Below are 16,814 nucleotides of genomic sequence, written 5' to 3' on the forward strand. Positions count from 1 at the left end.
TTCTTACATGTTCTGTAATTCTCTCTTTTAATGGACGAATCGTCCTACCCACATACGAACAGCCGCATTCGCACCTGAGTACATACACAACAAAATTGGTATTACATGTCATGAATGAGGATAAGATATGATTCTTCTTCGTATTAACATTTTTTATATGTTTGATTGGATAGGCATACTTGCATATCTTGCAATTTCCACAACTGAAGAAGCCTATCACTTTATTCAAATTTTTCTGTCTATCAAGATCAAACAGACTGGGAGAGACTCTGTTGCCGATGGTTTTAGCTCTTCTAAAAACCATCCTGGGTCGATCTTTAATGAATTTCTCTATGTCCCTATCTATGTTCTTTTTTTGACCACTCAATAAAATACATTTTCAATACCACTGGATGCAGCCCCCTTTCTCCCTCTCTGATTTGGCAGTGCTCCGCCTGTGCCCCCCTTGGGACTACTATTCTGTGTACTTCTATGGACGTGAAGCACCCACTACAAGGAAAGAGCTGTGCTGCAGAAGGGGATTCTCACTGAAACAAAGATCATTTCTGGTATGTACTTTTTGGTTCTGTTGGGGCTTGTTTGGGAACTTTATGGCATATATGGAGACCTGAGCTAGCCACACAGCATCATTAGTACACATATACCATATCATGTACCATTATATACACTGGCGACACACTTTATTCGAGCTCGGCTAGTCCCACGAATTCGGGTATACCCGGGTGTATTGAGGTTTGTGACTGTTTTCTGCCCGAGTGCATTGGGTTATTTTCCAGGCAGGGATTGAAGCATTTTATTCCCGCTGGCTGAAATACTGCACAGTATATATATATATATATACTGCATTACAATTCATGAATTTATGCCATCTGGTAGACACGCGAAGCATTGCAGCCTATTAAATCCTAATCATTATCATTTAACAGATCAGCCGCCCATCAGCTAGGCATGAACCCAGGCTGGGAAGGCAAACGCAACGGGGCTTGTCAGAGGTGAGGAGCGGCGCATTCCAGGTATCTGCCAGGTACATACTGGGTATTTGCTCGAATAAAGTGTGTCGGTGCAGTATGGTTTATCAGAGTTTCCCCAGCACTTATATTTGCTCCTATACCTTGATCACAGAGGTTATCATTATCATTATACATATACTCTACCCTGAGCTAGCTGAGACCCGTTTATAGGGATACTATCCCTCAACCCTGTCCACTTCCAGAGAATGTCCCATCTTTTCAGCTTCATCAGCTAAGGATTCTTCTGGTTTTGATTCAGCACGTGTACCTTTTTTTGTTGCCTGTTGGGGGGCTGAAGGTTTTGCTAGTGCTTGTTTAGGTGGTTCAAATTTTGCAACCTTGTTTTTCAGACGAGCAGTATTCCCAGCTCTCTCTGTACTCCTGTCTTCATGGGGTTTTGTGGCTGTGGGATACTGACGCTTGGTCTGGGTCAATACTTGTCCTTGTAGAACTGTAATCTCATCCGCGAGAGATCCCTGTTTTTTGAGTGCATCTTGCAAGTCTCTTCTCAGTGAATTTATCTGCACACTTTGCTTTCTCTGAGCTTGCTTCCACATTTTCGTTGTATTGTGAAGCACTGTGAATTTCTTTGCTCGGGCCACAGTTACTTGTCTCAGCTTCTGGACCTTCTTGTGCTCCCTCTTGTGCCGAGTCACCTGGGCTCTAAGCTTGGCCTCTAGCGTTGCTTTGGTGAGGCTCAGGGTAGCTTTCAGTTTCTCATGCTGCTTTGCAGGGACATACTGGGTAATCAGACATTCCTGCAGCACTTGTACTTCTTTAGCAGCCTGCAGATTGTCTACCTGCAGAGTTTGCTGCTTCTCCTCGGCCTTCTGGAGGTGCGTACGTAGACCTTGCAGTTGGTTCTGCAGTCGGTGCCCTGCTTCAAACTTCTCATCTTCCAAAAGTTTATTTATTTCTTTAAGCTCGTGCAGCTTTTCATTCTTTTCCTTGATGAGGTCTGTCAAATGAAAATTTTCTTCTTTCAGTTGTAAGTTTTCTCTTTTTGCAGTCTCTGTAATTTTCAGGGCCTCCATGTATCCCTCCTTCCATTTACGCACATCTGCTTTGAGAATGACAGTCTCCTGGCGGGAGACTTCCATATCTAGGTTGAGGGTCTGAAGCTCATTCAGAGAGATTTTGAGATTCATATTAACACTGAGGTTAGTTTTTTGAGAGATGTCCAGCTCCTCAGTGAGACTGTGAAGTTCCTTTTTAGAGACTTCCAGTTTTGTGTGGCAGGTGCCAATCTCATGGTGTGAGGCATCTACAGTAGTGCTGTGCGGAGTGTATGAACCTCCTTCTGGGATACATCCACCTCTGTCCAGACACTGTTGACCTCTTGTTGTGAGGCATTCAGTTCTAGACGAAGACCGTGAACCTCTTGCTGAAAGACTGTAATCTCCTTCAGTGCCTCCTCATACTTCCGATTAAGCTTAGCCATCATTTTATCGGATTGGCTCTGCTTTTCCATCATGGTGGCTTTTGTAGTGTTTGCAGCATCTAGCTCAGTCTTGAGATCGTCCAATTCTGTCCTGGCCAAAGAGAAAATTGTGAGCACATCTTTCTGTAGCTTCACGTTATTTTTCTGTAGCTCTGAGTAACCATCTTTCTTTTGTTTCAATTGTTCACAGAGCATATCACAGTCATGCCTGGCATTTTTCAGGGCATCTTCAGGGCTGGTCAAGGGATCGACACTCACTGGTTCCAGCTCCGCTTCCCTGGGATGGTTGGTTGAGGGTTCCTCACTGTTGGCACCGGACAGACACTTCTTTGGGGTACACAACTTTTGCCTTGGGCCCCCTGGATATTCGGTTATCTGCGGGACGAATTCTCCATTTTCTCTAGGCTGCAGGGTAACTCGGTCCCCCTTTTTCTCCACAGGATCTGCGGACGTGTCTGTTCCTTCCACGGTAAGTGAAGAACCGCTTTTCTTTTTCTGCCTTTTTGTTTTGGATGACTCAGTTCTATCAGGAATACTGGGGTTTCCTTCTTTATTTGATACTTCAGCGGCTTCATTGTATACGCCAGGCTTTTCTTGCAGTTGCGTTAGCTGACAGAAATATTTGGTGATCTGCTGCTCCCGCTCTTTCTCCTGCCGATCATATTCGTCATCATAGAGAGCGGTCTTTTCGGTTCGTGCCGAGTTCAGGCACCCCCACCATTCTTGGGGTGTTTTGTGGGTGTGACTCGGTTCGGGTTCCCCGTAAGAGATGTCTTCCTCTTTATTGGACTGGAAGGGCCACTCTTCTGTGGGGTAGGGTTCATTACAGGAACACTGCATCTTGTCCTCCATTTTGGGGCTATCAGGTGTAATTTTCTTTCTGACCTCAGGAGGCGCTATTGCAGCTGTTGCCACTGTATTTGCTAGAACCCCCAATTGTAGTAGTCCTACGGGTGGGCATATTTTGCTTGTAGAGGTCGTAGCTATCACAGGCATCTCTGTAGACTTTTTTCTCTGGTAAGTTTTACAATATCAGCAGTACTGTGCACGCATTCTCTCTTATTAGGTATACTAATAAGTGGATGTGCAGTTGCTAGGTAAAAACTTCTATTTGCTTTACACCATTTACTTGCAAAGTAAATCCCTCCGCTCCAGCAAAATAATGTGGTTTTCTGCTTGAGTTCAGTAATTTTCAGTCTCAACTTTGGGTATTATGGCATTCACTCTTCACACTTTGGGTGCCTGTTTTACTCCCAAGATACATATACAGACTTTACTTGCAGAAAAAAAAATATATTCTTTGCAGTGGAATATTTCTTTCACTCCCGGCAGGGCGACTCAACACTCAGCAATTGGCTTTGGGATACCTTTTACACAGCTCAGCAATTCCTTTTTCCCCGGTAGGGCAATTTTACCCTCAGCACTTGTTCACTGAAAATTCCCCTGCTTCAGCACAGTCTTGCATCAATTTTCACACTTTTTTGCATATACTCCATTCAACAGCTGATAGTCCTATGCGGTGTGGAAGCCTTTACTTGCAGAATCAGTACCGCTCGTGGGTCACCATCTGTATTCACTGCTTCAGCGAAACATTTGAAAACAACAAACGCCTATCCCTTTTAAGGGCTAACTTACTTCTTGAACCCTGACTATGGCTGGAAGACAAAACCCCTATTTCAATGACCATATTACACTCTTTATTGTGATAGGCAAGTAAGGTTTACCTGCTTCGGCACAGTCTCTCTCTCTCCTCTTGGAATCGGGGAAAAGAGTCCATCTGTGGTTTTGTGGCTTTCTTCAGTGCAGTGTAGATTTCCTGCCTGGATGTGTATCCCTTTAATTCTGGTCTCTGCTGCATGTGAATCTTTGTTTATGTTGCTCAGGCTGTTTGTAGGCAAAAAGCACAATTTTTTTTACAGGCAATCTCCGGGGCCCCTTTTAACTTCAAGGGCCACCTCTCATTCCACTTCTGACTACCATATGTAAGAGGACATGTGCAGAGGTATGCAATGGAGACTGTTTTAAGGTGAAATTAAATAAGGCTTTTATTGCGCCTGTTTCTTTAATACAAGAAAATCATCCAAACGTATGCAAATAAGGGGTCAAACAAAGCTTCTGTTCCACTTGGGAGTATTTCTAGTGAAACCTATGCAGTCCACAACTCCCTTTAGATTAGAATGTCTCCCAGCCCCAAACATATTTCTTGAAATGTGCAGATATACAAAAAGTCTTAGAAAGTAAATCTTATCTGTTCCTTGTAGGGGAAGGCTTCTTTGTTCTTCTGGTGTCCACACCTTTGGGTGATAAGGCAATGTCAGGATCCAGGTTTAGAAGTACTTTCCCCTGTGTCTTGCTGGCAGCGTGCAGTCTAGTCCCTCTGCAGCTCAAGACACCTGTTCCTATGGTCAGTCCCACAATTTGTGAGACTCAGGAAACATTTCACTTCCTGTCTCAAAGGCAGGCTTTTCTAACAAACCTAATCAGCCAGGTGGTGTTGGTTAATTGACTACCAGCAGTTAACCACCACACTGCTGGATTAGAGGCACATTTCCTGAACAGGGATAAATCCCCTGTTACACACCAGCCTAGTGAAAGGTGATACAAATTGGTGACAGTCTTGTTGATAGCCTGGTACCATCAGTTATCATAGTTTATGGCTTTAGTGAATAGGTAAATGAATGAAATGGATGTTAAACACCGATAATGTACATTTTTTTCCCTTATCGACCTTCAGTGAATCTAAGCTTTACTATTTTAGAATGATTTAGGCTTTGCTTATGCTGTATAATTTTAAGTTTATCAATAACAACAATGGTACTCTACAGTTAAAAAATGTAGTGGTACAGTAGTTTGTACCACATTTCGACCACGTAACAGTTGGCAGTACTAATCTATTGTTCCTTTTTTTTTAAAGCACAGAAACTCAACATGCATAGCAAAGTTGGATAATTTTGTTATAATGTGAATTTTTTTAATGCTTAAGTTACAATATAATAGCAGATATGAATAACAACTAATACATGAGAATAAACGTGTACATTTGTGATAAACTACTATATGTACAATTCAACAATGTACAAATGTGATTGGTTCTCTGAAACAAATATAGCCATCCTTAAACCAGCTTTATACAACCCCATTATGATGCTGATATCTGGGATCTGTGCATTGCCACTCCATGCTGTATCTATAATAGAATGAAACATAAAAAGGGAAGTAGTGGTGGACAATAAACGTAAATAGCGTTGTTTAAAGCTGCAGAACAAGCAATATCCTACATGTGTGTTTTATTGGTAAATCAGTTCTGTATTATGAAAAAATACATGCATCATTAAAAAAAACTACTTTGAGTGTCATTTTTTTAATGTATTATAATGTAACAAAGCATGTTTTTTTTCTATATCAACCATGTACAAAGTTACAACCCCTTCCTTTTCTGACACAGGCTCTAGCACACCACTTTTTGAGCACCGCCCTCTCTCTAGCAGTGCACCAATTGTACTGTATTTAGTGACTGCCTAGTAACCTGATCTTCCCCATAGAACTTTAAATCTTTGGTCCTCTTGTGCTGCACTGACAGCCATTTAGTGAACCCTAGAGCCGAATCTTCGCCGATTGATCACAGAAGAATGGATCGATCATCAATTTAGCTAATTACTTATCATTGTGTGGATTGCAATGACGTACATATTAAAGGGAAAATAAAAAAAATAAAAAAACGGCAGCTTGGACTGCTGCTTTAAGACAATATAAAACAAAACCAAAAGGAAGCAAACGTTGCCCAAGTTGCAGCTTTCCTGAAGATCAAATTAAAATTAAAAATTAAAAAATGCTTCAACTTTCTAATTTTGTGTTAGTGAAAAAATATAATTAAATAATGTATAACATTAAACATCATTGAATCCTCTACAAAAATAGCATAGTTAAGATATTTAAAAAAAATGTAGATGTAGTCACAAAAATGAACCAACATTAAAATAATTTATTTTATGAGCTCAACAAGTCCCTGTTTAAATGGCAACATGTTGCAATAATTTTTTTTCAAATCAGTAAAAAAAAAAATCAGCTTCTGTGTAATTTAATCGAAAACGTGGACTTCATAAAAAATAGACTAAAGTTGGCAGGAAATAAATAGACATTAATGAATTCCTCAAACTTATAAACTCGACAATGCCTCTCTGCTGAAAATCCACATCTTGTCTCGTCTGCTAAAAATATTTCATAAAACCGATATCATCACACAAAAATTGTTAGTAAAGCAAGCCAGGGCATTTTTTTAAACATTGTCCTTGCAAGCACTTTTGTGCAAACAAGTAATGTTTAGTTGAAGGGTATCTGTGCCCAAATTTTTTTTGTATCTTTTGATTAGTGTCACTTAAAAACTTAGAGGCATATAAGTAATGTGTTGTTTTAAATGGCAATATTCAAGAAAAAACTGCACCTACAGAATTAAAAAAAAACCACTAATTAACATTATTAATTTTAATCAAATCCTGTCATTTGTTAATACCACACTTACCTTGAGCAAACTGTCAATATGCAAAGAAATAAAAAAGTAAACTGACAAAATATCACACAATAAATCAAAAAGAAAAGAAAAAAAAACGAATCCAGGTTGTGTCAATCCAGTTAAATAAATTATCAGGGTTAGAAAGCAATCCTGCAGAAAAAATAAGGATGAGACTTGTTGATGTTGGTTATTTCTGGTGTTGGCTCAATATAAAAAAATATGTGCCTATGTAATTAAAGAAAATGGGACTATTACTTCAAAGGTTAATAAAAACTGCAGCACACCTTGTGTATTGTACATGCTGATAGAAGGGTTGTTATAGACCGCTGATTCCCCAAGCAATGTATTATAAGGATTGTTAGTGCCATGAGGACGAAGTAGAGCATTGGTTATTAGATGGTTAGCCATGGCTCCTGGAGCAGCCCGATAGAAAGACAGAAAAAAGAATAAAAGGTCAATAAAGCATATGTATTAAAAAAAAAATAACAAAACAACATTAATAAATGATGGCAATTACAACATTCCATAACAAGCAGCAAGCGAATAGCAGTTGAAGCTCTATTAAACAAAAAAAAATCCTTTGATAGTGATAGTACAGTTATAAAGTACCTCAAAATACACCAATTTACTTACAAAACATAAAACTAGGTGTCTAAAAATAAGGAAATCAACTAATAATGAAATTTCTTGGAGATTTCTAAATAATAATAATAATAATAATAACAATATGTAATATATGTGTTCTCTTATATAAAAAATAAAAAGCAGATTCTTAATGTAAACATATTTTCAATTACAACAAAGGACTACTTTCCTATCACACTCATTTGCAGTGGTTTACATTTTTTATCTCTGTATTGAAATTCAGAAAGTAAATTGTGAGTAAATAAATAATAATAATAATAATATACTGCTATGCAACACGTGCCAGGGTTAAATTACTTGCTTGTTTACATATACATGAAAAAACAAATACAAATTAAATTAAAGACATACCAAATGTAGTCATCAATTACATTTTTGAGCATATGTTTGTACATGATTAAGTCCTAGTCATTCAATTACCATAGATTTAATTGGTTATAGTAAGCGTGCTGTTTTAAAATTGTTCAGTTTCCTAATTTACAAAAATTCTAGGATCACAATTTAATATGTTTCTCTACAGTGAAAAGGGCTAAAGACCCCTTCATTAATTTACCGCCATTAGTGATGCAGACTGTTTTTTTTAAGTTGTAAGTGCACTTCTTTGTGTACTCTGCCTTTACTAAAAACATTCTTCTATTCATTCTATGAAAAAAGTATATAATTTTGCTTCCTGCTATAAAATAAAGTTTTCATTTAATCCTATACTGTACTATACTATACATCCCTGTTATGGCCTCCTATATCTGATGTACAGTATACTGTACACTGGCGACACACTTTATTCGAGCTCGGCTAGTCCCACGAATTCGGGTATACCCGGGTGTATTGAGGTTTGTGACTGTTTTCTGCCCGAGTGCATTGAGGTATTTTCCAGGCAGGGATTGAAGCATTTTATTCCCGCTGGCTGAAATACTGCACAGTATATATATATATATACTGCATTACAATTCATGAATTTATGCCATCTGGTAGACACGCGAAGCATTGCAGCCTATTAAATCCTAATCATTATCATTTAACAGATCAGCCGCCCGTCAGCCAGGCATGAACCCAGGCTGGGAAGGCAAACGCAACGGGGCTTGTCAGAGGTGAGGAGCGGCGCATTCCAGGTATCTGCCAGGTACATACTGGGTATTTGCTCGAATAAAGTGTGTCGGTGCAGTATATAGCTGCTACTGTATATTTTGAAGTTCTATTTCTTGTATTCATACAGTAACTCTAGAGTACTCCGTCTATGCTTATAGGAGTTTTGATTCAATTAATATTTTGCCTTATGCTTGATACTGTTTTGATTATGCCCATTCGTCTTTACCATTGTCTCATGCCTAAACATTGTTGTGGGAGGACCTCTACCAATCATTAACAGCCATTCAATGGAATAATTGTTCATGGATATCACAGTTTAGCGAATAACCCCCATTACCTCTATAGCCATGCATAATAATGGTATATTGCTTTCCTCTCTGTTGGCAGTAAGTCCTCGTAAGAACAGGTATGCCAGCAGTAGTTATGGAGGTTTTCCCTCATCCAATGGTGATGTGCCCTATGTATGGAGGGGAGTGGCTGTATGCTATGAGTCCCTGGATAGTGACATCAGGGATGCGCCTGCCTCCTGAAGTATATAAGGCACAACACAGTTAGTTATAGTGGGTTCTAACAGTGTGTTCTGGCAGCTGTGGAAAGCTGTTAGGAAGTTGTATTGTCCTGCATAAGGGATTGTAGGAACACTTTGTGACCCATGTGACGTAACTAGTGGTCCAGGTTGACCAATCAACCTGTCTAAGCCACTCTGTGTCCAGGGACCTGGCACAGAGAGGATCTCCCTAGGAGAAGAGGGGATCCCACTTCAATTCAGGAGGGCGTACCTGGTGAAGGGACAGCACGGAGAGATGTGCGGCTAGAGCCGGCAGCTGCATGGGGCAGTCTGCTACATCACCGTCTACAATAAAGATGACCTTGTTAAAGATACCCCCACTGTGTGAGTGTGGAATTACTCCGCAGTGGATGGCACCACCAAGAAGAAGTTCCTCACCAGGACCATTTCCCTGCGGAAGCACAGATCCTGATGAGGTGGAGGCGCTGCACATGATGTAAGTTGAACTCGCACCCACTACCTCAGCTACCTGTCCTGCTGGACATCCCCTAACACCATCAAGCGGGAGACTCAGGAGTTCTGTTGCCTACAGGTGCACCACCCAACACACACGTAATGGGGGTTGGTTGTTAAAGTACCCGGCCCAATGTGAGATTGGGGGGGGGAAACCCGTTACAATTGGAGGCGCTGCTGAGAGGATATATATACCTATCAACAGGACAGGCTTTTGCTAGGCACACGCTAGGAAACAGGGAAAGTGTATGCTGCCACTTTGTGCTGCGTTGGGATGGAACCGCAGGAGTAGCCTGGGAACCTGAGAGGAGTTAGTGGGTCTGGAGAAGGGCTATAGCTGTCCGAGTCACCTTGAGGTCGCGCTAGGGGTATGACGCCAGAAGGGAGAGCTTGTTAACTAGGTCAGCTGTCCTGGAGAGGGTCTGCACTAGGCTGACCAAGAGAGGTAGACGCCCAAGTACTGCATGGGAGCCCCAGAGTACTCTAGCCATTCCAGATCACTTACCGAGGGGAGCACAGACTGGGAGGAAGGAGATACAGTAGACACTGAGAGAGTGAGCCCAGCCTGAGGTAGTGCAAACACGAGTTAGACATATGTTAGGTACACGAGGTGGTGCACAAGGCATGTTTATTGTACGGATGTGGTAGCTGCCCCGCAGAGCGGAGCTCCATGTACAATAATCCAGTATACCGTGAGCAAGAAGTGACCGTCAGAATGGAGGATCTGCAAAGAGCAGAAGGTCCAGGATGCCGGGGTGATGAAGGAGAACAAGCTACAGGAGAGACTCTTGTGTGTTTGCTATGGAATGGCGTGAAAGCCGTGGCTGCGCCGTGTTTGTCATGCCTATGTTCTAGGGATGATACCCCTGAGAATAGTGAGGACGACAGCCTTGCGAGATGGGAGGAACAAAATGGACTTTGTTACACACCAATTAACAAACAGCCAGACACTACCTCAAATATAAAGGACAGTACTTACCAAAATGGCAGTTCCCGCGTTCCCGGGGCACCGCGTGGGCCAGCTGCAGAAAGTCTTGCAACTCTGCAGTTTGCAAATTGTTGGCCAGGATTGGCAGCAACGAGAAAACTCCACCCAGTTGGGGCGTTTGGCGCGAAAGCTGGAGTCGCGCCCTCATGAACTATGACTCACTCAGCCCCTGTGCTGGGTCAGCCTACAAAGCGGCGAGACATCCCCCTAGTTTTAACCAGGGGGAGTGGTCTAAAGTTCCACCGGATGCTGATGGAGGAAGTGGGGGGAAGGACAGCTCAACCATCCCCTGCACTTCAGTTGCGAAGAGCCATTGATCACTACAGACCACTAGGACGAGTGCTCCCGTTGGTGACCATGGCTGAGCAAGTGGAGAAAGTCCCTTGATATCAACCCACCCCTACTCGGCTCCAGGAGGCTTCCTGATTATCCGAGTAGAAGGTGTGGAGACAGTGGTCTGTCTCTGCCTGCAGTGCAGACTGCCTGGTGGAGCCGTGGGCAGTGAGGCTCGATGCCCTCACTGTAGCCTGCAGTACATGTGGCCCATGACGACTTTTGTGCCAGTACAAACTGTAGGGATGAGACATCCTACCCCGATGTTGGCAGCGGAGCTTCCGGGTGCCTTGTGGAGGGAGAGTGCAGATCCCGCTGAGCAGGAACCCGGACGGGTTCTCAATCTGGAGAAACCCAATCATCGTAGAGGTGACCGGAAAGGAGCCAATAGACGGTCCCCTACTGGAATACCCCAACCGAAATCTAAATTAGAGTCCTCGGACGAGGAGTGTGCCAGGCTGGCAGAGGCACAGGACTTGTTAGAGGAGTACCATGCTACTGGTATTCCGTGGCGAGATGCCATTCCTCGTGATGTGGAGACATGGAGCCGAGTGTCTCCAGTGCCACGAACACCCGATCGCCGGAGTCCCACTGCCGTGGTGACTAGCGGGTCGGAAGGAGGTCGATCCACCCCGACCCTGCGGAGCAGTAGGTTAACTCTGTGCTCACCGCAGATCCCGGGGGTGGAGGTGAGCGAAGAGCGGAACCAGGGTCAAGCTTGACCGCGCAGCAGAAGGGCGTTGCCGGATATCCTCGTGGAGGAAGAGGTCTCGCTTGGGGACCCAACCCAAGATGGCATCGTAACACGTGCGGATCCAGAGGCAGTTCCGGATGACCTGAGTGTGTCGAGTGGGAGGCGATTGCGCCTCTACGGTCGAGCAGTGGGAGTCGATCCCCTACGGACAGCAGACGGAGTGGGCGCTCGAATGGGAGAACGAGAGGATCCACTACCGAAGGACAGAGCGAACATTGTGGAGAACGTGAGTCTGGTGTTGCGGAGGAGCAGGCCGTGACCCTGCCGGCCCCTACCATCCAGTCCCATCCCCCAACCCTGTCTATCCCCAGGGTTAGCCCCAAGGCCCTAGTTCAAGCCTCTGTCCCTGTCACCTGTTCCTTCGGGTCTACCTCTACTCTGGGTATGTCAGGGGATTCCCGGGGTCCTATCACAGAACGGACTGGAAGCCTGGACTGGGGAACTTCCGATGATGGATCGGAGGGTGGAGGGAGGATTTCTCGACGAGGGTCGATAATTAGTGAAAGCCATAGTGCGCTGAGCATTGAGGGCGGACACTGGTCGCAGCACAAGGAAAGGGTTATGCGATCTGAGGGTACTTCAGGGGTATCCTCGGGTGGGCCTGATGATGAGGAGGAGCCACTAGAACCTAACTCCGAGGAAGTACGGGAGACTAGGTGGTGGGCGCCGTTATATGAAGGTTATGTCGCCTGGTTTGACCGCACCCATTTTCTTCTAGAAAGGGAGGGGGTGGTTGACCACTGGTGGGCTACCGGAGATTTCGACGATGAGGCATACCTTAGAGCGCTAAGGGTAAGATGGGACTGAATACAAGGGGGTATTATTACCCCAAAAGGATCTGAAGGGTTAGATGATCCGGTGGAGTCAGATGAGCCCCTGTCATGGGTGTTGCCGGGAAAGGCTGGGCAAACTAAATTAACCAGGACTTGCCGAGCTGAACGGGCTATTGCAGCCAAATATAAGAGGTCACATGGGCTCGAATACCCCTATGTCCTCGAACCTTTAATGAGGGAAATAGAAGAGAATCGAGAGAGGTGGCTCCGAAGTGATATTGAATATTACATAGTTAATAAGAGAGGAGCCATTAAGGGAGTTCAGGCTGAGCAGAGGGTCTCCCAACTCATGCGGGTCTGGAAGATAGGGCGCAGCGTGTATATGCACAAGGTGGTATACTGTAATGAGCGGGGATTGCCACGAGAGTATAGTGTAACCGTTCATGATGCAGCGGGGCGGGAGGTGAAGAAACCAGACCCTTGGCACTACTATTAGGTCCGTTAACGAGTGGTCTGCCTTTTCCTTTGTTGCTTACTGCTGGTCAGTGAGCAGATGTTCTGTCATTATTATGAGGATGTGACAATGTTTAAATGCTAAGTTTGTGTGTTCTTTTTCAGTGTTTCCTGGAGCAAGGTACACCAAATTTAGGACCCAGCCGGGACGGAGGGGATTCACCAGGGGGAGTATATAGCCATGCATAATAATGGTATATTGCTTTCCTCTCTATTGGCAGTAAGTCCTGGTAAGAACAGGTATGCCAGCAGTAGTTATGGAGGTTTTCCCTCATCCAATGGTGATGTGCCCTATGTATGGAGGGGAGTGGCTGTATGCTATGAGTCCCTGGATAGTGACATCAGGGATGCGCCTGCCTCCTGAAGTATATAAGGCACAACACAGTTAGTTATAGTGGGTTCTAACAGTGTGTTCTGGCAGCTGTGGAAAGCTGTTAGGAAGTTGTATTGTCCTGCATAAGGGATTGTAGGAACACTTTGTGACCCATGTGACGTAACTAGCGGTCCAGGTTGACCAATCATCCTGTCTAAGCCACTCTTTGTCCAGGGACCTGGCACAGAGAGGATCTCCCTAGGAGAAGAGGGGATCCCACTTCAATTCAGGAGGGCGTACCTGGCGAAGGGACAGCACGGAGAGATGTGCGGCTAGAGCCGGCAGCTGCATGGGGCAGTCTGCTACATCACCATCTACAATAAAGATGACCTTGTTAAAGATAACCCCACTGTGTGAGTGTGGAATTACTCCACAGTGGATGGCACCACCAAGAAGGAGTTCCTCACCAGGACCATCTCCCTGCGGAAGCACAGATCCTGATGAGGTGGAGGCGCTGCACATGATGTAAGTTGAACTCGCACCCACTACCTCAGCTACCTGTCCTGCTGGACATCCCCTAACACCATCAAGCGGGAGACTCAGGAGTTCTGTTGCCTACAGGTGCACCACCCAACACACACGTAATGGGGGTTGGTTGTTAAAGTACCCGGGCCAATGTGAGATTGGGGGGGGGAAACCCGTTACACCTCTTAATTTATACAGGTTTTTTTTTTTTTTTTAAAGTTAGATCCACATACACCTTTAAAACTACATGAATCTCTAATTGTTAAGAGGATTAGAATTAACCTTTATTTTATGACAAGATACACTTATCTCATGGGTAAAATAATCAGTTTTTAAATTATGAACAGAATGAACCGGGCTGCAGTGTGTTTTTTCCCGATAGCCCCAAAAGCCACTTCAAACTATACCGAATTACCCCTATATAGTACAGTGGGGAATTGTACACAAGGTAGAATATAAAGCAATTTTAGTGTTATTTACTGAAGTCTCCTAGCTATAAACTTTCAGTTTCTGTCAGTAGGAATATTTTTCATTGATACAGTAAATATTGTGCTTTATTTTTCTTCTGGTATTGCCCAGACGATACTCAACAAAAACAAAACAAAAAGAGAACCCACTGATGGGGCACACTTATAAAAAAAATCAGATGTATGAAGTCATGATTACATCCAATGTCCAGCAATCTGTCTGTAGAGAGGAGATAGAGATAGATAGTTACAGTAGAGGCAACGTTTATTCTAACATTTGCCGTAAACTAGCCGGGTTACATTCTGGATATGTGCTGGGTATGTTCTGGGCTAGTTTGAGGCACGTTTAAGGCATTTCTGCATTGACTAACGACCCATAGGATTAACACAGCAGGGATCCCTGGCAGTCCCATTCAGTTTGAATGGGACTGCCAGGGACCCCCGCTGTTAATCTGATAGGCCATTAATCAATGCAGAAATGCTGGGGCAAGTTTAAGGAAAGTTTAAGGCATGTATTCAGAATGTACCTGGGTGTTTCCTGGGTTTTTTGGGGAATTGCCACTGGTTTTTGTTCGAATAAGAGTTGCCTCTACTGTATAGCTAGAGACTGAGTGGCCTAATCTAGTAGCTCCAAATTATTTAAAAAAAAATGCTTATATAGTGCATTTTAGAAGTGGATTTGCATGCTTTGATATTCTGTAAACCCTTCTCGCATGTCTAATCCATGTCTAATAGGTTATTTTAGAAGCGGTTTCATTGCGGCTGTGCGGAATGACCAAACTCACTGTATTCTAATAGCTCCAAAAAGTGCAAAAGGCTAAAAGGCTTAAAAAACCTCACATTGTTTTCTTGCTACCTGAAAACAGGCGAGATAGAACTTGCGAGTTGCCTTCAGAGCTTGAGATAAAGCGTGGGGTGGTGGATGATTTCCTAACTTAATATATACTGTTGTATATACTGTATATACTGTATGTCCCCTCAAACATATACTTTTTTAACGTACGTGCTCAAAACACCCACAGAGTACGTGTTGCTTTTTTCCCCCTGCTAGCGTTCTTAAACTTCACGTACGCTAGCTGATAGAAAAAAAAGCTGCATGTAACATTTGCATGGAGATTCTGCATCTCCATGCAAGGCTGTTACAGGCGATCGTACACTAAATAAATACATTTGAATAATAGTGTACATGAGCAGGGGGACTCCGGAGCTGAACAGCATTGGTTTCAGGTCGGAGGACCCCCTACTTCAGGAGATACAGGCCCTGTTATGGGGTGCCGGTATCCCCTGCAGAATTTCAATCTCCCGGTCACGTGACACGGACGCTTGAAAGTGCAGGGGATACCGGTACCCCATAACGGGGCCCGTATCTCCTGAACCAATCCGGTTCAGCTCCGGAGACCCTCTGCACATCTACACTATGAAACACATGTATATTAAAAAAATGATTTAACAAACATCAATACACAACCCCCCCTCCCCTCCGCCCTAACACATACAGTACAATAATGTGCAAAATTAATATTATCCAGATATGGATAATAGATTATTTGCCCGTTATTAAACACTGCATTAGCATACATGAATAAAGTAAATAAATACAGTAATACTTACAACAACAGCAGGTCACTCTGTCCTCCGTTGCAAGAAAGCATATATACATAATAAAGACATTCTAATGGCCCCTAACCCCTTAATCACCTTAGCGGTTACTAACCGCTGTAGTCATTAAGGGGTTAACCCACCCTGCCCCCATACAAACCCGGGAGGCCAAAGCACCCACCCTGGACTGACTATACCCACCCTGTACCCATTGAATAGTATAGTGGTACATCATACCCATATAATAATAATATGGGCATGATAAGCCTCTATAGAACTCAATGGGCACCCTAATTACAATACATTAATGCACCAGATACAATTAATTACTAAACCAACTCAAAATGAATAATAACACTAACCAATCAAAACAATTAATTACAACAACATTAATGAATTTAAACAGTAAAATAGAAAGAAAAAAATTCTAACAATTTCTGAAATAAACATAAAACGCACTAGCTAACATAATACAACATTAACTACAAAAGAACACCAATCGCAAACATTTTATTACCATTAAGCATGAAAAAACAAACAATCACATCCACATAATAAACTGAAATGAAAAAAAAAAACAACAGCAATACCAAGCCAGAAATGCCCCCAAATAATTTCATAATAATGTATTAATCTGTACCCTAAAGTGGTACAGATTATTATATTATCAGTCAATGTGCCTCCCCCAAAAAATCAAAAAACACATCCAATGAATAAACCTGTAAAAAGAGACATTTACAAATATTCAATATATTACTTAACATTAGAAGCGTGGCCCTCTGACTCCCGGGGTAACAGGAAGCTCATGTACCTTGAAGCCCTCTAACAGCATCCGA

General features: G+C 43.2%; 1 protein-coding gene across 23 annotated transcripts in view; it reads right to left on the reverse strand.

Moving 5' to 3' along the window:
• Positions 1–16,814, reverse strand: part of ADGRL3 (adhesion G protein-coupled receptor L3) — a 2,053,745-nt gene that overhangs the window by 34,556 nt on the left and 2,002,375 nt on the right. For 16 of the 23 annotated variants that reach the window (XM_075603418.1, XM_075603394.1, XM_075603400.1 and 13 more), the window contains one exon: positions 7,246–7,374. The exons of the other annotated variants lie outside the window; for them this stretch is intronic. In XM_075603418.1, coding sequence (XP_075459533.1) covers positions 7,246–7,374 — 129 coding nt within the window. The remainder of the gene's footprint in view (positions 1–7,245; positions 7,375–16,814) is intronic. 23 annotated transcript variants of the gene reach the window in all.

Source organism: Ascaphus truei, chromosome 1, assembly GCF_040206685.1.
Source record: "Ascaphus truei isolate aAscTru1 chromosome 1, aAscTru1.hap1, whole genome shotgun sequence".
Classification (NCBI taxonomy): domain Eukaryota; kingdom Metazoa; phylum Chordata; class Amphibia; order Anura; family Ascaphidae; genus Ascaphus; species Ascaphus truei.